The 22,356-nt window shown below is 40.4% G+C and overlaps 1 protein-coding gene across 1 annotated transcript in view; it reads left to right on the top strand.

Moving 5' to 3' along the window:
- Nucleotides 1–22,176, top strand: part of Brd7 (bromodomain containing 7) — a 33,896-nt gene extending 11,720 nt beyond the window's left edge. The window contains exons 5-16 of the mRNA XM_013027934.1: nt 3,628–3,738; nt 7,498–7,682; nt 8,477–8,600; nt 9,378–9,453; nt 12,793–12,900; nt 13,482–13,617; nt 16,275–16,386; nt 17,800–17,856; nt 20,882–20,993; nt 21,254–21,397; nt 21,588–21,731; nt 21,938–22,176. Coding sequence (XP_012883388.1) covers nt 3,628–3,738; nt 7,498–7,682; nt 8,477–8,600; nt 9,378–9,453; nt 12,793–12,900; nt 13,482–13,617; nt 16,275–16,386; nt 17,800–17,856; nt 20,882–20,993; nt 21,254–21,397; nt 21,588–21,731; nt 21,938–21,975 — 1,347 coding nt within the window. The 3' untranslated portion in view covers nt 21,976–22,176. The remainder of the gene's footprint in view (nt 1–3,627; nt 3,739–7,497; nt 7,683–8,476; nt 8,601–9,377; nt 9,454–12,792; nt 12,901–13,481; nt 13,618–16,274; nt 16,387–17,799; nt 17,857–20,881; nt 20,994–21,253; nt 21,398–21,587; nt 21,732–21,937) is intronic.
- Nucleotides 22,177–22,356: the final 180 nt, after the last annotated feature.

Below are 22,356 nucleotides of genomic sequence, written 5' to 3'. Positions count from 1 at the left end.
TCCCATTTAGGGGTGGGAGAGGGGAGTCTACATGTTCTCAATCAACTGAAATTTATGAAGAACACCAGCATCTAATTTTCTTTACTATTAGTGTAAGTTAATAATCTGAATTCCATTCTCATTAAAGAAATAGAAATATTTCCCAACTTTTCTTCTGGTGAAAATTAGGCCAAACTTATTTATTTCAGCATATTTTAGATTTTGTTGTTGCTTGTTCTTTTTCTCTGGTCTTTCTCTGTGGTACAATGGAGAGTTGTGTGTCCCCTGAGTGTTGGGGTTGCTAAGCAGAGTCAGGTTTCTTACATTGAAGTGAGGTGTTTTAATTTCTTGGAGTTTTTCCACATTAGGAAAAGTATGCCCAAACATTTCACTTCATGAGTGACCAAGTGCCATTACATAAATGCCAATAAAGGTTAGTACATTGCAGTTAAGATTTAAGAAATCTAAAGGTTGCCTAAACAAATCAGATTCATGATGATTAGAATATTACTTCCATGTTCATATGCTTATTGTTCTCTTACCGGTTATCAATCCAAATAGTCACTTAGTATGTGTTTATGTAGTTATGTACTATCTTGTTTTCATTTGCCTTCTTTTCCCAAATAGATGTTCAGTAATTCTTTACAGAATGAAAGCTTTTGTTTGTTTGTTTTTTTGGTCCACTCATGGGGCCTGAACTCTGGGCCTGGACGCTGTCCCTCAGCTCTTCAGCTCAAGGCTAGCACTCTACCACTTAAGCCACAGCGCCACTTCCAGTTTTTTTCTTTTTTGCTTATGTGGTGCTGAGGAATCGAACCCACGGACTCATGCATGCAAGGCAAGCGCTCTACCACTGAGCCACCTTCCTTCCCAGCCCATGAAAGCTTTTTAGAATGTAGCAAAGGTCCTTCAAGACAAGTCTTTGGGAAGACTTAAGAATAAACTAAAATTATTCATTTTTGTGCTCATGTGTTCTTGTGTGCGTGTGCGCATAAGGAAGAGCTCTATAGATTTCATCGGATTCTGAACCTGGAAAATCTCAATGCTGAGAGACTTGGCCAGAACTAAGGATCCACACTTAATAGCAAATTTATTGTGGCCTTTAAATATTCTATACACGCACACACACACAATGCTGAGAGACTTCACACACACACAATACTGAGAGACTTGACCAGAACTAAGAATACACACACACACACACACACACACACACACACACACACACACACACACACACACACACACACACACACACACACACACACACACACACACAACACACACACACACACACACACACACACACACACACACACACTACTGAGAGACTTGACCAGAACTAAGGACACACACACACACTTTTGTGCTGGACCTGAGGCTTGAATTTATTATCTGGGTGATGTCCCTGAGCTTTTCACTCAATGCTGATGCCAGAGCTTTGCTTCTGTTTTTTTACTGGTTAATTGGAGATAAGAGTCTCATAAACTTTCCTGCCTGGGCTGGCTTTGAACTATAATCCTCACATGTCGTCCTCCTGATAATAAGCATGCACCACCAGCACCTGGCTGCTTACATATATTTTTTTAAACAAGACTTTGTTTACCTATTTTCATTCCATTTAAATGGTATAAGCACCAGTGGCTCACACCTGTAATCCTAGCTACTTAGGAGGTTGAGATCTGAGGATCATGATTCAAAGCCAGCCTGGACAGAAAATTCCAGGAGACTTATCTGCAACAAAATACTCAGAAAAAGCCAGAAGTGGCTCTGTGGCTCAAGTGTTAGAGCACTAGCCTTGAGTACAAAGAAGCTCAGGGATAGCACCTGCGCCCTGAGCTCAGACATCACACAAATTAAAAATTAAAACAGTTCAATTGTAAGAAACCTGAATGTTTAGCAACACCAGCACTCGGGACATACTTCTCTCCATTGTACCACAGAGAAAGATCAGAGAAAAACACCCAAACTTTTCTATTAAGCAAAGTCTAAAATTAAAATTAAAAAAATTAATGTTACAAGATGTCACTACTATCAAATAACGGGATATGAATGCTTTTGTTTTAGATTTGTAGGAGTTCATAGGGACAGATGTCTGGGGGAGTTTTTTGTTTGTTTTTGTGGTAATGGCGTTTGAACTCCAACCTGTGCATTTGGTAAACAGACATTCTACTACTTGAGTCACACTCCTAGTCCTTTTTGTTTTTACTTTTTGAATGAGGTTTCACTTTAAGCTGATGGCAGTCTGTACCATGATCCTTGCTTTCCACATGATTGGGACAATAAGTACACACTACTACACTCAGCTTTTTATTGGTTGAAATAAGGATCTCAATAAACATTTTGTCCAAGCTAGTCAAAAAAACCACAGTCCTCCTGATTTCAGCCTACCAAGTACTAGGATTGTTATAGGCATTAGCCACCACTCTCCCCTGAGAGCTTTCTTGGTACATCCACTTATAAATGTAAGCATTTCTTAAGCTTGAAAAAATGCAGTGGGCTTGAGTACTTTAATACATAAACCTACTTTGAAACTTAAGCCAGAAGTCATTTGGTCATTTAACTACTCCACTTAAATGTTTTAACTCCTTGAGGTTATTTCAGATTGACATGATTTTGAAATACTCTACAAATTATATTTAATTTATGGTAGTGTCCAGATGCATAAAAAAATAAGTTTTGCTCATTTAATTTTCAGTCAATATTTGAAAAAATGTTTAGCTTCTAAGCGGAAACCTAAAATAAGTGTTTTAACACAATAATATTTGTACATGAACCCGATTACTAAATACGAAATAGAAATTTTCTTCAAATTCTTTTTATATGAAGATTATACTGAAGAAACCCATTTGAAACTTCCTGAAGTTAAGGTTTCTTCTATACAGGTGCTAAGCCTGGTGCCAGTGGCTCACACCTGTAATTCTATTTACCCAGGAGACAGATCTGAAGATTGAGGTTCAAAAAACCAGTTGAGGGGTTGGGAAGGTGGCTCAGTGGTAGAGTGCTTGCCTTGCATGCATGAGGCTCTGGGTTTGATTCCTCAGCACCACATAAGCAAAAAGAAAAAAGCCGGAAATGGCGCTGTGGCTTAAGTGGTAGAGGCTAGCCTTGAGCTGAAGAGCTGAGGGACAGCACCCAGGCCCAGAGTTCAGGCCCATGGCCGGACCCAGAAATAAATAAAAACAAAAAACCAGTTGGGCAGAAAAGTCTTTATCTCCAGTTAACCAGCAAAATGTCAGATTGGTAGTACGGCTTAAATGGTAGAGCACTAGCCATGAATGACAAAGACTAGCAAGAATGTGAGGCCCTGAGTTCAGAGCCCTGGTGCTGACACATGCACGTACAAAATACTTAAGAATTTAGAAGCACATTTTGAAGTATTGGCTTTTTTGGTGAGTCTTAAAACTTAAGTTGCTATTAGTGTTGTTTAGTAAACAGGATATTGGAATTTTTTTTTAGTATTTTTTTATTGTAAAGATACTATACAGAGGGGTTACAGTTACATGAGTAAAGTAATGAGTACATTTCCTATTGAACATTGTTACCTCTTCCTAGAATTTTGTTTTTGTTTATTAGAGGGCCTAAATGGTTTCAGACTGGGTGAGGAGTTGTTCTAATGAATGTTTCCTCTTACTATTCTCTCTATAGGATAACTTCAAACTAATGTGTACTAATGCCATGATTTACAACAAACCAGAGACCATTTATTATAAAGCGGCAAAAAAGCTGTTGCACTCAGGGATGAAAATTCTTAGCCAGGTAAAAGGAACTCTTTGTCACAAGTATAAGTATTGTAAAAATCTATATCCCTTTGTTAAGTTATACTGATGCAAATCTACTATAATGTTGATCCTCTTTATTGATAGTCAGAAATTGGGGAAATCAAATGAAGAAAACTAAAGCAGCAAAATTCTCATTTGTAATTGTTAAAAATAAATGTGCCACTTACAATTATTTCTTTAGAGATTTTTAAATAACTTCCTAGATAGACTTATTTTGCTATGGGAGAACAGCCTGAATTCCAAGATAAGATTGAATTAAGTATGAGGCCTTTTAAGAGAAAAGCTCTCTGTTTTCCTTTGTGATAGTAGAATCTGTACTTCTTGATAAAGCACAGTACTCCTTGTAGAAAGAAAATACACAAATGAGAATATTTGGAACTGTCTCAAAGCCACCTCTCCACATGATCGTGCTCTTCGTTGAAGGACAGGAATTAATGAGTAGGAATAGGTATTTGAGGTGGGATAAATGTTTTGCAGAGGCACCAAAATGTTAGCATCAAGAGTTTATAAATATGTGATACAGTAAATAGCGGCAAGACAGATCTGAAGAGTAAACTTAGGTGGTAACTGCATCTGCTGAAAGAAAAGGAGAACCAAGGTAAGATTTAAGGTTTTCTCATATCCCTGAGTACAATGAACCTACTAATTGAGGGTGACTCATGACGTTCAAAGTCTGAGTTATAATGTTAGCTGTCTTACATTAACTTGTGGATCTTGGACACAACAGTAATTGCCCGGGGCCACAGTTCTCACTCATAAAGAATTACTCTGTAAGATGACTTATAGCATAAATGTTCTGATTCCAGTTAAGAGCTAGAAAGAGACTATGTAAAGATCAGCCAGGTACAGGAACAACTTTGCAAAGTAGAAATGAGTTGGGGGTGAGACCTGTAGAGGGAGAAAGGAATTAGATTTGGGGCACTTAAAATTAATCATGTGTGCCTGCTATCTTTTTCTTTGTGTAGTAATTATCTGTATCACAGTTTTACATTTAAAGAAATGCTGTGTTGTGCAGATGTCTGAATGTGGCTTGGCTTTGAGATACTCTTGGGTCTCCATAACTAGGAGAGAGAAAAAAATGATTATTCTTGTGCTTTGGTTTTTAGACATTGTCAGCTTCCATCTTTCCTAAGGATTTATTAAGAAGCTAATATAAACCAGTTACCTGTTTTGAGCAAAATTTGGAAAGGAAAAAGCAAAATATTTATCATTTTGCAGAATCTAGAACTAAGTATTTTCCAGGTTTAAAAATTCAGAACTGTTTGTTGTATTTGAAGTAAAAGTACATTCAGCTTGGCCCACAGTATGGCTCAGGTAGTAGAGTGCTAGTCAACAAAGCAAGCTGAGTGGGTTCAAACCTTCCTACTACTGCCAGAACAAAAAAGGACAGTCAACAATTATGATACTCACTTCTAAATATACATAGTGAATCTAATACTTTATTTATTTCCAGTCCTGGGGCTTGAACTCTGGGCCTGGGTGCTGTCACTGGGCTCCTTTTGCTCAAGGCTAGGGCTCTACCACTTAAGCCACAGCTTCACTTCCAGCTTTTTGATGATTGATTGAAGATAAGGGTCTTTTGAACTTTTCCAGTGCTGGCTTTCAACTGCAATCCTCATATCTAGCCTCCTGAATAGCTATAGGCATGAGCTATTGATATTTTAACTAGAGAGAGAGAGAGAGAGAGAAAGCCCTGCTTTCAAAGAAAACTTTCCTATGACTTCTCAACTTAATTGTGCATGTTGTATTAAAAATTAATAGTATCTTCTTTACAGAATTCTAGCTGGAATTAAAAGGGTTGTCAAGAATTTACACTGAAGTCATTGGTGAACCTTGAGTTACTATTGAGCAATACTGTCTAGCTTATACTGTATAGCTAACTACATGTTCCCTTTGACCACGGAGTCTAAGAACTTATCCTAAAGAGATTAAGATGTTCCTGATGAGATTTATCAGTGGAAATATAAGTGCCAGATTGGATTTACTACATATTCTATTTATTAAACACTTTTTTTTTTCTTTTTTCAGTTGTGGGGCTTGAACTCAGGGTCTGGGTACTGTCCCTGAGCCACAGCTCCTCCTGGTTTTCTAGTGGGTTTGGAGATAAGAGTCTCACAGGCTTTTCTGCCTGGGCTGGCTTTGAACTACAATTCTCAGATCTTAGCCTCCTGAGTAGCTAGGATTACAGGTCTGAGCCACCAGTGCCCAGCATTAAACACATTTTAAAGATTTTGTTTTTGTCATTGTGGGGCTTGAACTCAGAGCCTAGCTATTGTTCCTGAGTTCTTTTGCTCAAGGCTAGCATGCTACCACTTTAAGCCCCAGCTTCACTACTCCTTTTTGAGTAGTTAATTTGAGATAAGAATCTCACAGGGACTTTTTTGTCCAGGCTGGCTTTGAACTGTGATCCTCAGCTCTCAGCCTCCTGAGTAGCTAAGATTACAGGCATGGGCTACCACTGCCTGGCTTATTTTAAATAATTTTTAATGTTATGGCAGATAAATTATTTTAATGTACTAACAAAAATGTGTTTACCAGATATTGGGTATAATTTATCTTGCTAAAATATGTCCTGCTCAGAAAAGAATTGGCACAATAAACCCCTTCTTAACACTAGCCCTCTCTGGGTGACACATTAACCAGCTTTTGCTTAGTTTGTTATCTTTGTCTGAAGTCAGATATCACTTCAGTAGTTTTATAATTCATTTAAAATACAAGTCCATGAAGAAAAGTGACATCCATGTTGTGAATATCATCTGCACGAATAGAGCTTATTGTGATAAGAAACAATAAGGGGCTGGGAATGTGTCTTAGTGGTAGAGTGCTTGCCTAGCATGCATAAAGCCCTGGGTTCGATTCCTCATTACCACATAAACAGAAAAGGGCACAAATGGCACTGTGGCTCAAGTGGTAGAGTGCCTCCCTTGAGCAAAAGCAGCTCAGGGACAGTGCCCAGGCCCTGAGTTCAAGCTCCAGGACTGGCAAAAAAAAATGTTAGCTGTTGAGCACTGGTTGTGTAGCCTCAAGACAGTTATGCAGAATTTCTGAGCTACGTTGTCTATAGAAGTCTTTCCTGCTGCTGTACAGCAGCCCTGATAAGTTGACACTCATGATAGTGTCAAACTACTCTCTGAGTTCAAACAGAATAGTCAGATTTGTTCAGAAACTTCAAGCCTGTAACCATAGTGAAAATTTCACAGTACATCCCTGCAATGGAAAATTAAGCACGATTCAGAAAGTAGAAACAAGGTTTCTCTGGTTAGTTCTAAGAACACCATTAGCCATTCTGAGAAAAAGGAGCTGTGCTAGCAAGCATTTATTCTCCCCATGGCCTGTTGTTCTCCCACAAAGCAGAATGTATATCATAGTAATCAGTGATCACCATAGGATAGCAGAGGTAGTAAAGTCCTTCATATTCTCCAAACATCATGTATTTAATCATTCTGAAGGCTCAGAAGATAAGACAATCTGAACCCTTAGTCTCAATTCATTCTCTTCTGTTAACTGTCTAGTAGCACAGTAGAATTGAAAAGCTTTTTCACATTGGAAATGATCTGGATGAATTATTAAAGAACAGACTTTGTCCTGGTTCCTGGATAAGACTCCTATGATATAATTACATTAATTGATTTTCTTCCCTATTTCATGACAGGTTAAGTGCAAACTCTTGGGGGGGAAAGCATTACTTTAAAACTCAGTGACAGTCATACAATAAGAATGTTTTTAATGGCTTTAGGAAAGAATTCAAAGTCTAAAGCAGAGCATAGACTTCATGGCAGACTTACAGAAAACTCGAAAGCAGAAAGATAGAACAGATACCTCGCAAAGTGGAGAGGACAGCAGCTGCTGGCCACGAGAGAGGGAAGACTCTGGTGATGCTGAAGCACAGGCTTTGAAGAGTTCCAACCAGGACAATAAAAAGTAAGAGGAGAAAACACTGATTCTGCCTGACATGGGAAGACCAAGTTCCAGTATGTCAGTGGTGACCATTTCTGGTCAAGAAAGCCACTTTTAATGACCTGAGAAGCTCTGTTTATACAGCACTCTATGAATTCTGAATGAATATTTGGATTAACATAATTTTAAAGCAAGTAGATTATTTTTAGGGACTCATGTTGAACTGTTTGTTTAACTGTGTATCCATTACCTCATTCCACGAAGAGAAAGGAGTTGGGCAAATGCACACTCAAAGCTGTCGCTGAGGGCTGTGCATGTTTTCCAATAGACAGCAGCTGGCATGACCAGGAAGAGCCACGGGTCCTGGCAGCCATCCCCGTGGCTGGACAACAGTCAAGTCCGCGTGCTCGTGCTGCTTACCACAGCCCTCACTGGCAGCACCAAACTGTCAACTGTGGAGACATTTGCAGTTAATAGTTTGACATTTTTGCTGTCAAATGCAAAAGAGGTAAACGACAAATCTCTGTTCTAAGATTTATACATTTTAAATGTCTGCTTGAAATACACATTTTTAAAATTGAACTTAAATTTTAACTTGCTCTCCATTGAAAGTAGTATCCAAAGTAGGATTCATTTTTGTGAATATAACCTGAAATGTTTATGGTAAGTAATACTGAGCCAAAAAGGAGGGAGGGAAGTATGAAAGTTTTCCTTTGTCTTTCCATCATTGGAGTACAAAGCCTTAATTAGTGCCAGTAGTACAGCTGTCTCATATGCATATTGGAATTCATTTTAATGTTAATGGATGTTTGTTTTAGAAAAGACAAAGATGTGCTTGAGGATAAATGGAAGAACAGCAACTCAGAAAGGGAGCAAGAACAGATTGACCGTGCCGTGCAGGAGTCTGGGGGAAAGCTGACCCGGCGGCTGGCTAACAGTCAGGTGAGGGGGCCTCTGAACCCCAAAGCTTTAAAGTTCTCATCACTGGGACAGTAAGGAAAATTAATAACATTTGTTTATAAGCCACATGATTACTATATCCTTTTATGACTGGGTTTTTCCTGTGGAATTAGTGTGTTCTAAAATTAGCATGTGAACAGCAGTATAGTTTATTTTAAGCTTATAAGAAATGAGTTACATGTTCTGGTCGTTTGAAATCATAATGTTGAACACATTGTTTTTAAACCCACGTAGTTTCAAACATGACTTTGAGCGGGTCACTTCCCCTGGTCTTCATCTCCTTGTTTTGAGAACCAGGTAGCTCACACAGCTCTTTACAATTCTGGAACTTCAGCCAGGTAGCAATGGCTCACTCCTGTAATTGCAGCTGCTCAGGAGGCTGAGATCTGAGGATGGAGGTTTGGAGCCAGCCCAAGGCAGACAAATGGACAAAACTTTATCTCTAACCAGCAAAAACCTGGAAGTGGAAGGGCATGGCTCAAGCGGCAGAGCACCAATTATGATGGTAAAGGGGCTGAACAAAAGTGCAAGGCCCTGAGTTGAAAGCATTAGCAAAGGCAAAAAAAAAAATTCTGAGATTTTTTTTCTTACCCTTTCTTTTACTACCTACTAACACCTGTATATGTAGAAGACATGTATGAAAGTCATTGTTTGGGTTTAGTGAAGTAGTATGTAGTATTAGTTTGATTAACGCTTTCTAGTGTGGGTTGTGTATATGTGTATAAAATTATCCCATTTGAATACTTTGGGTCATTGCAGTGTGAATTTGAAAGAAGAAAACCAGATGGAACAACAACATTGGGACTTCTCCATCCTGTGGATCCCATTGTAGGAGGTAGGATCACAGAGACTGTGCATGAACTTGATAATGTATGGCAAAGAACAGTAAGCTTGTGTGGTAGTCAAATAGCATCCCTGTGACAACAAAAGCCAACACAGTGATTTAGGTAGGAAAAGCATAGTTTCAGAAGGCTTCATACATAGTCTTTGGCTCCACTGAGTCTGAGCCCGTGGTGAGGCAGAACATCCTGGCCCTGGGAACATGGAGCCGAGGCGATACATCTCTGAAGGACATGCCCAGTAACCTACTTCCTTTAGCTAAGCCTCATCTCCTCCTGCTTCCAAAACCTCAAAAATAGTGCCATATGAACCTTTTGTGGGTGGATGCTTCATATCCAAATCATACCAAGATTAGATTTTAAAGCAACAAATCTAAATAGTGATAAATCTGAGCATGGCTAGGTACCACAGGTACAGTGTACTTCTTGGTAACAATACCTATTTTTCTACTGTTATGGAGATACAGAAATGGACTGTTTGCTTGAGAAAATCAGTCTTTGAAGTTGTAGTTGAAGCTAGATGTGTACAGTCGGGAGCAAAACAGGAGACTCCTCTATCCCCTCAAACTGGGATGAGAGAAAGAAAACACACACATAAATATAATTGCAGGAAGTATTAATATGTGAATATCTGCCTTTCATGACTTAACAAGTACAGAGGGAAAGTACGTAAGACAAGGTACCTGCCTAGTGCCTTGAGTCCAGGGAAGGATTCCTTAAGATGATGCAGGTATGGGCGACAAGAATAGCAGTGGACTCATGGGTGATGTAGATGGTGAATAACTTGGTAGATTTGAACACTTAAAAGAGCAAGCCTGTTGTTTAGTGCTGTGTTTTACAAACAAAACTCATTTTTTAATTCCTACAGACTTTTTTGTCTGTTATGGAGCTTGAACTCAGGGCCTGGGCTCTGTCTCTGACTTTTTTCATTCAAGGCTAGTGTTCTACCACTTAAGCCACAGTTCCACTTCCAGTTTTTTCTGAGTAGTTCATTGGAGATAAGTCTCATGGACTTTCCTGTCTGGGCTGGTGATCCTCAGACCTCAGCCTCATAAGTATCTAGGATTATAGGCATGAGCCACCAGAATCCAGTTTCCTATGTACTTTCCATAGTAAAATTTTATATGGCTTTGGTCAAAGAAAGTATCCTAAGTATAAAATTGGCTTTTTCAATCAATTTTTATTGCTTTCATTTGTGTTCTTTTAAGTGTACTTATGGGGAGAATCTGGTAATGTGAGATGCAGACAACTTGTTTAGGCCCTAAGGTATACCTGCTGTTTTGAAGGCAGCATCTGGTCTCTGCATTGGCCTGCTTTCCCAGGTGTTTAGCACTCTGCTCCCCCCTCTTCCCCCTCTTCCCCCCAGCATGATCAGTCAAAATTGACTTGATCCATGAGTGGCCACTTTGCCATCTTCTCAGCTTCATCTGCACATTACTTGTCATAAACAGTGATTTATAACTTAATACATTGAATTCTTGCTGTCTTTGAGTATTTCGTCCTGATTTAATCTTTTACTAATCTTTGTCCTGGTTTATCTGTTGTCTTTTTTTTTTTTTTGGTCAATCATGGGGCTTGAACTAGGAGCCTAGACATTATCCCTGTGCTCTTTTGCTCAAGGCTAGCTCTCTACCACTTTGAGCCATAATGCCACTTCCAGTTTTCTGGTGGTTAATTGGAGATAAGAGTCTCACAGACTCTCCTGCCTGGGCTGGCTTTAAACTACAATCCTCAGATCTCAGCCTTCTGAGTAGCTAGGAATATAGGTATGAGCCAACCAATGCCCAGCTACCTCTGTCATCTGTAAATCAAACTGTTCTCTGGGAAGAAGAAGAGCTATAGGTGTTCAAAGTATCTTACCCTGATTGTCTGTGGTAACAACCTCTATAGCAGATAATAGTGTTACAAAGAGCAAACCTTCCTGTGAAGGACTGGGATTTGAACCTAGGGCCTTGGGGTTGCTAGGCAGGCACTTCGCCACTTGAGCCATGACCCCAGCCCTAGCAGGGAAAAAACCCACCTTTCTGGTTTTGCTGGTGGCACGTGTATCCTAATGCCAGCTTCTTCTGTTCTGGGATCCTTCTTCATATGCTGTCTGCTTATATCACATATTCTGAGCCTCAGTAAGGACTTCATAACCTGATTTAACAAGAGCACATTTTTAAAGGCTTATACCTTTGCAGTTAAAAATATTCCTTTAATAAACACTGATTTATACTTAATACATCATGAGTTCTTACTGGCTTTAGTCCAGGCTTGCCCTGGTTTGCTCTTTTACTTACCTTTCCCTGGTTTAAATCTTTATTTGGGAGTTTGGTTTTTTAACAAACATGTATAAGTGGCTGGTCATCAGTGGCTTCTGCCTGTAATCCTACCTACTTAGGAGGCTGAGATCTGAGAATCGAGGTTCAAAGCCATCCCAGGCAAAAAAGTCGGTGAGACTCATATCTCCAATAAACCACTCAGAAAACCAAAAGTGGCACTGTGGCTCAAATGGTAGACTGCTCACCTTGAGCTGAAGAGCTGAGGGACAGCACCCAGGCCCAGAGTTCAACCACCACCACCAACAACAAAATGTACAAGTGTAATATGATTATGAAGAATTCTACTGAGCAATACAGTTTAATGAGATAATCCAGGTTATTAATCTGACTACATTCCTGCCTTTCTAAGCTCCTATTTTTTTTTATCCTTTTGTTTGTTTGTTTAGTTTTGTTTGTCAGTTGTGGGGCTCGAACTCTGGGCCTGGGTGCTATCCCTGAGCTCTTCAGCTCAAGGTGAGCACTTTACCACTTGAGCCACAGTGCTACTTCCAGCTTTTTCTGTATATGTGGTGCTGAGGAATCGAACCCAGGGCCTAATGCATGCAAGGCCAAGCACTCTACCACTGAGCCACTTTCCTAACCCCTGTTTTTTTGTGTGTTTGTTTTTTTGTTTTGTTTTGCTTTGTCTGTGTGGGGCTTGAACTCAAGGCCTGAGCACTGTCCCTAAGCTTTTTTGCTCAAGGCTAGCACTCTATCACTTTGAACCATAGCACCATTTCCAGTTTTCTGGTGGTTAATTACAGATACAAGTATTACAGACTTTACTGCCTGGGCTGGCTTTGAACTGCAGTCCTCAGATTTCAGCCTCTTGAGTAGCTAGTATTACAGCCATGAGCCACTGATACCAGGCTAGATTTCCTTATCTTATCCAAAAAAACATCCTGATAGAATAAGGGCTATGCAACCCCCTCCACACCATGAAGATAACATGAAATAATACACATGAAAGCAGATACCCTGTGGATCATTTCTATGCATGCCTTCTTCATTGTGCTTGGTTTTATGTCTTAGAACCAGGCTACTGCCCTGTGAGACTGGGAATGACAACTGGAAGACTTCAGTCTGGAGTGAATACCTTGCAGGGGTTCAAAGAGGATAAAAGGAACAAAGTAACCCCAGGTGAGGCTCCTGTGTAGTCCATGTTTTTTCTCTCCTCTCTGTTTTAGGTTGGAATAGGAAGTGTAATTACCACTCATTGCTTTATTCAGTCACTTTCTTGGTGGTATTTTTGTAGTATCAATTAGCTATTTCACAAGAAACTGGAAACTCATATTAAAAGTGAGTTTTATTCTTTTCCTTCTTTGTGGGGAATAATTAACTTGGTTGTAGCTTCCCAGATGTAGGTGGCCCTCTGTGTCTGAGGACTGCGTTCACAAGTTCAACTCACTTATTTTTTCTTACTCTCTTAGCAACAACACAGTATGACTATTTACATTGTATTTGGTATAATAATTCATCTAGAGATGACCTTGTATACTAGAGGATATATGTAGGTCCTATGTGAGTACCATGCCATTTTATGACTCAAACATCCTTGGTATTTTGTATCTGCATGAGGTGTATTTTGTATCCACATGAGGTCCTAGAACCCATTTCTTGAGGATGCCAGGAATGATTGGACCTGTTTGGGAGAAAAAGTTTGTCTTAAATATATGACAATCAATTGAATAGATTAAAATAATATTTCATTTTTTCAACAGTATTATACTTGAATTATGGACCCTACAGTTCTTACGCTCCACATTATGACTCTACATTTGCAAATATTAGCAAGGATGATTCTGATCTAATTTATTCAACCTACGGGGAAGATTCTGGCCTTCCAAGTGATTTTAGGTGAGTCCCCAGTAAATATGCTGAGCACCACATTTCTCTAAAATGTTTTCAAAAGTACAATATATGAACAATATGTGATTTATGGGTAGATGTATAGTTATCCAAATGGTGAAAGAATGTGTTCAGTATATTTTAATTAACAAGTTATTCAAGATATTAACTGATAACTAACATCCAGGGATTTCTTAACTCAAAATGATGGGTATTTTGTGTGTCAGTGAAGTTATTTCAAACTTGATCAGTTGGGGAACCTGTAGAACATTTTCCCTGAGCTGTTGTGAGGTGGGATATGAGGACATGATTCCTGAGGCAACACATAGCCAGGTCTGTTTGACCATCATATACCTAGCTACGTCAGTTACACCCCACACCCCTATTCCTGTCCTAGGGGGTCAGTAACTTCTGTGTTCCTGTGTAAGATGCTGAACGCTTTGCATGCCATCAGTATAATGAGGTCACTTCCCTATTTACCATGATTGTGGCTCATGGCAGGACATTTAGCTTAGGTTTTCCCTTCATGGCACTTGTACCTTATACATAAGAATTTAACCCTGTAGATTAAACCGATCCCCTGGTTTTCTGATCTCTTAAATGTATGTGTGGTTTTGTTGCTTTTACAAGCAGGGGTCCGTAAGTTAGAAATGAGCTATGGTTTCAGAACAAACTGTTTACATTCTTAGATATCACCAGCTTGAACACATTCTTTCTGCATGCCAACTGTGTGCTAGGTGTTTTCCACAGGAAAACAGTGGTGATAAAGGGAACAGTGGTGATAGAGACTGGCTCTCCTGTCAGGTGGTGACAGTGCTTTGAAGTAATGAACAGTGGTGAAGAAAGGCAGGGCTGGTGATAGGTCTTCAATAAGGAATCAGACAGTCAAACCAAACTCAATGGAGGTAAGGAAAGCAACCCTGAAAGCACCCTAGTCCAAGAATTAGCCAAACCAAGACTCTGAGCTGGGTTTGCCTGGGCCTTTCAAGGAACAAAAGAAGAGTAGAAAGGAGCAAAGCAGGTAGAGAATAAAATGGAGTGATCACACTAGATCTTTGTAAAGACTGGGAGTTTCTGTTCTAAGTAAATAGGGAGACTACTAGTAGTCTATAAGTGAAGTTGTAGCTCGGTCTAGCTTATGATTCAAAAACCATTCTGTCTACCCTGTAGTCTATGCTACAGGGGCAAGACAAGAGCAGGAGTTTGGGAGACTGCAGTGGAGTCCCATCGCAGTGTTAAATGATAGAGACTTGGTGTGGTGGTACACACCTGTAATCCTAGCTGCTTAGAAAGTGGAGATTGGGAGGTTTGCAGTTTAAGGCCTGCCTGGGCAAAATGTTAGTGTGACTATCAGAACCAACAAGCCAAATATGGTAGCATACTATACCTATCATATTAGTTAGAACGTCATAAATAGGAAGCCCTAGACAAAAATGAAAAACCCTAGCTGGGCACTGGTGGCTCACTACTAGTTCGAAGCCAGCCTAGGCAGGATAGTCCATGATGCTCTTATCTACAGCTAATCACCAAAGGCCAGAAGTGGAGCTGTAGTTTAAATGGTAGAGTGCCACCCTTGAGTGAAAAACTTAACAGGACAAGGCTGGGATTGTGGCTTAATGGTAGAGTGCTTGCCTGGTATGCAAGTGCTTGCCTGGTTCGATTTCTTAGTACCACATAAAGCAAAAAAATTAATTAAAAAAAAAAAAAGCTAAGAGAGAGTGCCCAGGCCCTGAGTTCAAGCCCCAGTCAGTACCAGCACACACAAAATTACAAAAGCCTGCCCACAAAAAAGGGCTAAGAAAGAACTGAAGTTTTGTAATTCAAGTGATAGAGCTTCTCCCTAGCAAGCACAAGGTACTGATTTCAAACCCTATCACCACCAAGGTTGAGGCAGTCAGTAACTAGTCAGGAAAATTTGTACAGATGAAAATGGAGTGAGAGAGAAACCAGGAAGACTCTCAGGTTTTTCAGATTTAGCCTAAAAGGATGTCCTTATTATTTATTGATAAGTAGGTGATTTGGGAGCACCACTTGGGGAGAATTTTGTGCATTTTCAGGTTAAACTTGACTTGTCTATTTAAGTAGAGGGTGTAACTTTTGAGTTTTTAGTGTGTATTAAAATACTGAGGTGAGGGCTGGGAAGTTGGCTCAGTGGTAGAGCGCTTGCCTTGCATGCATGAGACCCTGGGTTCGATTCCTCAGCATCACATAAGCAAAAAGAAAAAAGCCGAAAGTGGCGCCGTGGCTCAAGTGGTAGAGCGCTAGCCTTGAGCTGAAGAACTAAGGGACAGCGCCCAGGCCCAGAGTTCAGGCCCCACGACTGGACCCAAAATAAATAAATAAAATAAAATACTGAGGTCACCAGGGGAGGAGCAAGAAACCCCAAGAACTGCCTGGGCCCTATCACTGTGCTTAGTCTTAATTTTTCTTTGCATAGCTCTCAGAACATTTCGTTTTTCACTTTGTTCTTATTATTGTTTAATTCTCTGATGATGACAGATTTATCACTGGTAAATATGTAAATGCAGCGATGCTCTGGACAGAAAGTTTTACATAAGGGTGTGTTAGCCAAGGACATCTGATTGAAAGAGTTGGCTGTGTCAGAGGATTTGAAGCCAGTGCTGATGATTTATGTAGAGTCATTTTCCCAACCCTCTGTCTTTCAGCATCCAGGAGTTTTTGGCCACATGCCAAGATTATCCATACGTTATGGCAGATAGTTTGTTGGATGTTTTAACAAAAGGAGGGCATTCTAGGACCCTGCAGGAGTTGGAAACGGTAAGAATGCTGCTAAAGAAACAGGGCAGTTTATTCTTGGCTCTGAAATATTAGTCACTGGGTGTTATGAAACTCAGGATTAGCCAGTATGACATCTGGACTCTATTCCCCTGAAAAGTGGGTGGAGGCTAGAGTGGAGGACAGTGTACAGAAAGGAATAACTTAACTACTAGAGTTCATGAGGGCCCAGATTGTCATTCTCCTGATCTTGGGGAGATAACCCTCAACAATGAGGGTCACAACCCAGAAGTTAGTGACTGCTATATATCCTAACTCACTAGCTGGTAACTGAACTGACTAAAATGGCAGGGTATGCTCTGTCCTTACGTGGTAATAATGCATTGGTAGGAGCCTTAGAAAATAAAGAGCTTTCTCATTGCTGTCTTCTAGCACTTACAAAGGCCTCTCCAATTTAAAATTTTTATTTTAAAGATTAGAACCTGAAAATGTTCCTTGTGGTGTAAAAGAGCATTGACACAATGTTAATGTCACCATAGTTAGAAAAGCCAGTGTCTCTTAATGGTGCTTTGTCCATTGACCACAGCTGCATAGGTGGTGGGTGTTCATAGGAGACTTGTCAGTAAGGCTAGCGTCAGTGCCTCAACGCTCAGTGTGACTGAGGTAAAATCCTAGCACATGAACTACTTTCCTCATTTGACCTGGAAAACACAATATACCCTTCCCATAAATGAAGCTGAAGTAATTTTTTTATAGAATTTTTTTTGGTGAATATAGTCATGTATTTTAAAATGTAATTGTTCTGCCCTTGTATGCAGCAGTTCTTTTTATAATGTATCTTAGACAATCAAAGTTTCATGTAGACAAAATACATGGTTTATCATTTTTAGAAAATGGGAATTGTTATATCACAATACAAATTTTTCAAGAAAGATGTCTATTGATGCCATGATGCACTTGTCTATGTGTGAGTTCTTAGACAGCTAGGATTATAGGAAAGTCCACATTCTGTGCTATTTGCATATTTTACAGCTATCTGAAGATAATTCTCTGGTAATAACCTACAGTCCCTTCTTGCCAGTCTTAACCTGTTACAAAGCTCCACTTAGGTATTTTTTAATGTTTACCAGTGGTCAGGCATCATTGGCACTTCAACTGACAAATACTCTCAAAATGGTAATGATTATATTTAATTTCATTTTAAAAGTTATATTCTAATACTGCTGTCCTTTTAATTAGCATACACTGGTTGTACAAGGAGGGGTTCATTAGGTATTTTCATGTATGTATACAATGCATCCTGCTTAAACCCTACCCCCTGCATCCTTCTCCCTTATCTCCTCCCCTTTCTTAAATCCAGCTCTTACTCCTTTTCTCTTGCTGTAAAAATTGACACTTAGCTATTTTCTTTTGCTATATGTTTTCATAAACTGTTGTTTTTCTTTATCCTTATAGTCATCACCTGAAGATGAAGGCCAGTCTAGCACCTGTGATACAGCTAAAGAAATGGAGGTGATTTTTTCCCCCTGGTACTGGGGATTAAACTCATGGCTTTGCACTTGCTAGCATTCACTCTGCCACCTGAGCTATGTTCCTAGTCCATTTTTAAATGGAGAAAGAGCTGAAAGACCTAGATGATAACACTTTTATTTATTTTTAAGTACTCATTAGATTTCATCTGATAAAAGTATTTTTGCCTTTGGAGAGTTTAGTAGTATAGTCATTATTTAGAAGAAACATGTAAACCATGGATCCAAAATCAGTTTCCATACAGCATAAATACATAGGCTCTGGGCACCCAGGATAAGGAACTCACTGCTTTGTGGAGCTGTCTGAACAAGGCTAGAAGATGAAGAAGCAGTCACTTTCCCAGAAAGCAGGGCTAGGCATGTGATGTCTTGAAACAGGTGAAACTACATGGATAATGACAAATTGGTCTGAAAGCAAAGCACCTGTGCAGCAAGCTCAGCAGATGACCCAGTATCCCTGGGTAAGAATAGGTGAGGCAGGCTGGAAAGGTGGCTCAGTGGTAGAGTGCTAGCCTTGCATGCATGAGGCCCTGGGTTCGATTCTTCAGCACCACATAAACAGAAAAAGCCGGAAGTGGCGCTGTGGCTCTAGTGGTAGAGCGCTAGCCTTGAGCTGAAGAGCTGAGAGACAGTGCCCAGGCCCAGAGTTCAGGCCCCACAACCGACAAGCCCCTCCCCCCCCCCACAAAGAATAGGTGAGGCTTCGGGTAGGAACCCTAGGATCAAGAATCTTCTGTGCGTTGCCAAAAAGCTGAGACTAGGATGGGATACTATGATCAGATATAGGAAGGGGAATCTGTGAAACTTTTCTTAAGCCAAAAAACACCTAGCATACTAACATTACAGTTGATAATAAGGATTTAGGAGGAATCAATGTGATCTGGATCTGGTGCATTCAATCTTATAGGAAAGAGAGTACACCCTAAACAGGAAGAAGGACATACCTTTCAGATGTGATAAATGTGATCTGGGTGCTGCAGGTGTGGTCCTAGAATCTCAGATCTGAGCTGTGGTATGGCAGTTGTGGATATAAACATAGCACTCAGGATGAACATAGTGAAGGCTAAATGATAGCACTTTGGAAAAAAGCAGTAGTCGAGTAAGGCAGGAAACTTGCAAAAAGATACTGAGCAGGAGAGGAGAGTTCAGCAGCATCAGAAGCAAACCAGTCCAAGAAGAAACCTGCAAATGTTACTTTGTAGTACTGGAGTCTAGAACTCAACAGCCTCTCATTTGCTAAGCAAGTGCTCTGCCACTTGAGCTATGTGCCTCCAGTCCCTGAAAATGTCATTTGTAACCTTGATCACAGCAATCTCAGTAAAGTAGTAAGGGGAGAAGGCCTAAAAAAGGACTAAACAGAGGTGTGAGGCCAAGAAAGTGAAGATTTAGATGGTATTTATACAGTCATGTTTTCATATGTTTAGTGAAGGAGCAAGAGTGAAAGAAATCTTGAGAATAGGAAAAGTTGGATAAGAAATAAAGACACTGGCTGGGGGAAGGGGCGTGGGGGGGGTGATGGGAAGGGGAAACAAAGGAGGAGGCAACAATGCTTGATAAGAAAGGTACTTATTACCTTGCCCATGTAATTGTAACCCCTCTATATGGTATTTTCACAACTTAAAAAAAAAAACTAGGGCTGGGAAGGAGGCTCAGTGGTAGAGTGCTTGCCTTGCATGTATGAGGCCCTGGGTTTGATTCCTCGGCACCACATTTGCAGAAAAAGCCAGAAGTGGCACTGTGGCTCAAGTGGTAGAATGCTAGCCTTGCACTGAAGAGCTGAGGGATAGTGCCAAGGCCCAGAGTTAAAACCCTATGACAAAAAAAAAAGAAAAGAAAGAAAAAAAGAAAAGAAATAAAGACTAAGCTGTGCTCATGCCTTAATTCTCACTACTCAGACTAAGATCTCAGGATCACAGTTCAAAGCCAGCCTTGGCAGAAAAGTCCATGAGACTCCCTCCAATTAATCACAGAAAAAGTTGGCAGTGGTGCTATGGTTCAAGTGGTAGATGCACTATCCTTGAGCAAAAAAGGAGCTCAGGGACAGCACCCAGGCCCAGAGTTCAAGCCCCAGAATGGGCCAAAAGAAAAAAAAGGACTATTGAGTAGAATTATGAGGATCCCGCTAAAATGGTCAGCTATAAATACATACTAGTGTCAGTTTGTACAGCTGAAGTTTTGCACTGCGCACTTTCATACTATTTGTATGTAAAGGGAAGGAGTCTGGTGTCCAGACTGGTTGAGCTTTGAGTGCAATACTCCAGTAGAAATGGAACAATGACTTTGGCTACTTATCTAAGTTGATGGCATTCTTATGAAGAATTGTTGAGGTTATGGAAACATTGAGTCTTACAATTCCAGAAATAAAACTCTCCCTTCCTAAGGTTTTCTTTCTCCCGTGCAGCACTAGCAGCCTGGTTTGGGTGCCTGGAGTTGACCCAGGAAGATTCTTACGCAATAGGTCTATAAGAATGCACGTTTATGGACTGGCTGGACTGAAACATGTACCCGAGTCTCCAAAACATGAGGCGTTGTTGTCAGTATTGAGGCAGTGACTTCTTAAAAGAAGTGTATAATGCAGATTGTATAAGATGTAATAATACTATGGAGAAGTGTTTTCTTGCCAAAATTTTAAGAATAACATTTTAAAAGGATGTTCTTGGGTGGTTGGGAAGGTGGTTCAATGGCAGAGTGCTTGCCTTGCATGTATGAGGCCTTGGGTTTGGTTCCTCAGCACCATATAAGCAGAAAATGCCAGAAGTGACACTGTGGCTCAAGTGGTAGAGTGCTAGCCTTGAGCTGAAGAGCTGAGGGACAGTGTTCAGGCTGAGTTCAGCCTCACAACTGATCCCCCAAAAAAATGGGAGTGGAGGGTTCTTGGAAGGCATTTTTTGATAGTCATATAATTATAATAGATGGAATAGCTTTGCCTAGAAACATAGCCATCTTATTAATTTTTACTGACTTAGCAAGCCCAAGTAATTGCCTTTTTTTTTTTCCTTTTGAGGCAGATTACAGAAGTAGAACCAGCAGGGCGTTTGGACTCTAGCACCCAAGACAGACTCACAGCACTGAAAGCAGTAACAAACTTTGGTGCTCCCATTGAAGTATTTGACTCTGAAGGTGAGGCTCTCAGGACACAGTGTGTGGGAACTGCATAGCATAGGCATTGAAGCATTACTGCTGCCTCAGTGGCAACCATCCACCACAGGAAAACCAGGGCCAACCACATGAAGTGAATAGTAAAGCATGGCTGTGCTCGTGGTTTCATTTGAGGGGAGGAGGCTAGCCAGTAAGAAACAGAGCCTGAATAGTATGATTCACACTTCCACACAGGATGAAACAGGCGTGCCCATGTCTTCTTTGGTGTCTTCTTACCACAGAGGCTGAAGTGTTCCAGAGGAAACTTGACGAGACCACCAGGTTGCTCAGGGAGCTCCAGGATGCGCAGAATGAGCGGCTGAGCACCAGGCCCCCTCCCAACATGATCTGTCTCTTGGGTCCCTCGTACAGAGAGATGCACCTTGGTATAGTATGCCTCCAGCAAGTGTCAGGGAGGAGGGGCGTGCATAAAGGGAAATTGCTGAGTAGTGACAGCACTGTAAAGTGGTGGCACAAAATGCTTGTTCTCTGCATTTGTACATTCACTGCTGTCTTGGATTTTTTTTTAAGGAGTCACTTTTTGATACCTGGAACTATTTTTCTTTTTCTTTCTAGCTGAACAAGTGACTAATAACCTTAAAGAACTTGCACAGCAAGTGACTCCAGGTGATATCGTGAGCATGTATGGAGTTCGAAAAGCAATGGGGATTTCCATTCCTTCCCCGGTCGTGCCACACAACCTCATAGATTTGACAGAAGGTGCGTGCTCAGTTTCTCTGGGACAATGGGAGGCTCTTGTATGTAGAACTAGTGTATTTCTCACATTTTCAGCAAAGTTGCAGTAGTGACCTAATCACTGCTTCTTAGCCTTGAGTGTGGTGCAAGGGCTCTCAGCTAGAGGTGGCTCACCTCCACTCTCACTCTAATGACATGGCAGAGTGTTCAGTACTGTCTTCTTCCTTCAGAGCTTGAAGACCCTAAGAAGGCTGATGTTGCTGAGTGAGGACCTGATGGGAGCTCAAGCTTGCTGGTATTTGATTATATATTATGTACATATTTTCTTCATTCCAAATTTGGAAATGCCTTTCAGAAGATATTAACTATTCATAAATTGTGTTTTTAATTAAACTTTGGAACAGTTAATTTTATATGTTCCAGAGATTGGACTTGTATTAGGTAATAAAGCTGAACCTGGAACTCCGAAGAGTACTGTGCATATCCATCAAGTTCCCCTTGACCTGCCCTGACTCAGAATATGATTACATCTTAATGGACCAAGTTCTCAAGATAAATTGGAATCCCTTATTTTTTACCCTCCCCATTAAAGAAATTATACCCAGGTAGTTCTGCAACTCATCATAATTCAGAAATCAGCCCTTTGTGA

This window comes from Dipodomys ordii, unplaced genomic scaffold (genome assembly GCF_000151885.1).
Source record: "Dipodomys ordii isolate 6190 unplaced genomic scaffold, Dord_2.0 Scaffold106, whole genome shotgun sequence".
NCBI lineage: Eukaryota > Metazoa > Chordata > Mammalia > Rodentia > Heteromyidae > Dipodomys > Dipodomys ordii.
The sequence above is the reverse complement of the archived record's forward strand: the minus strand, read 5'-3'. Positions and strand labels throughout refer to the sequence as shown.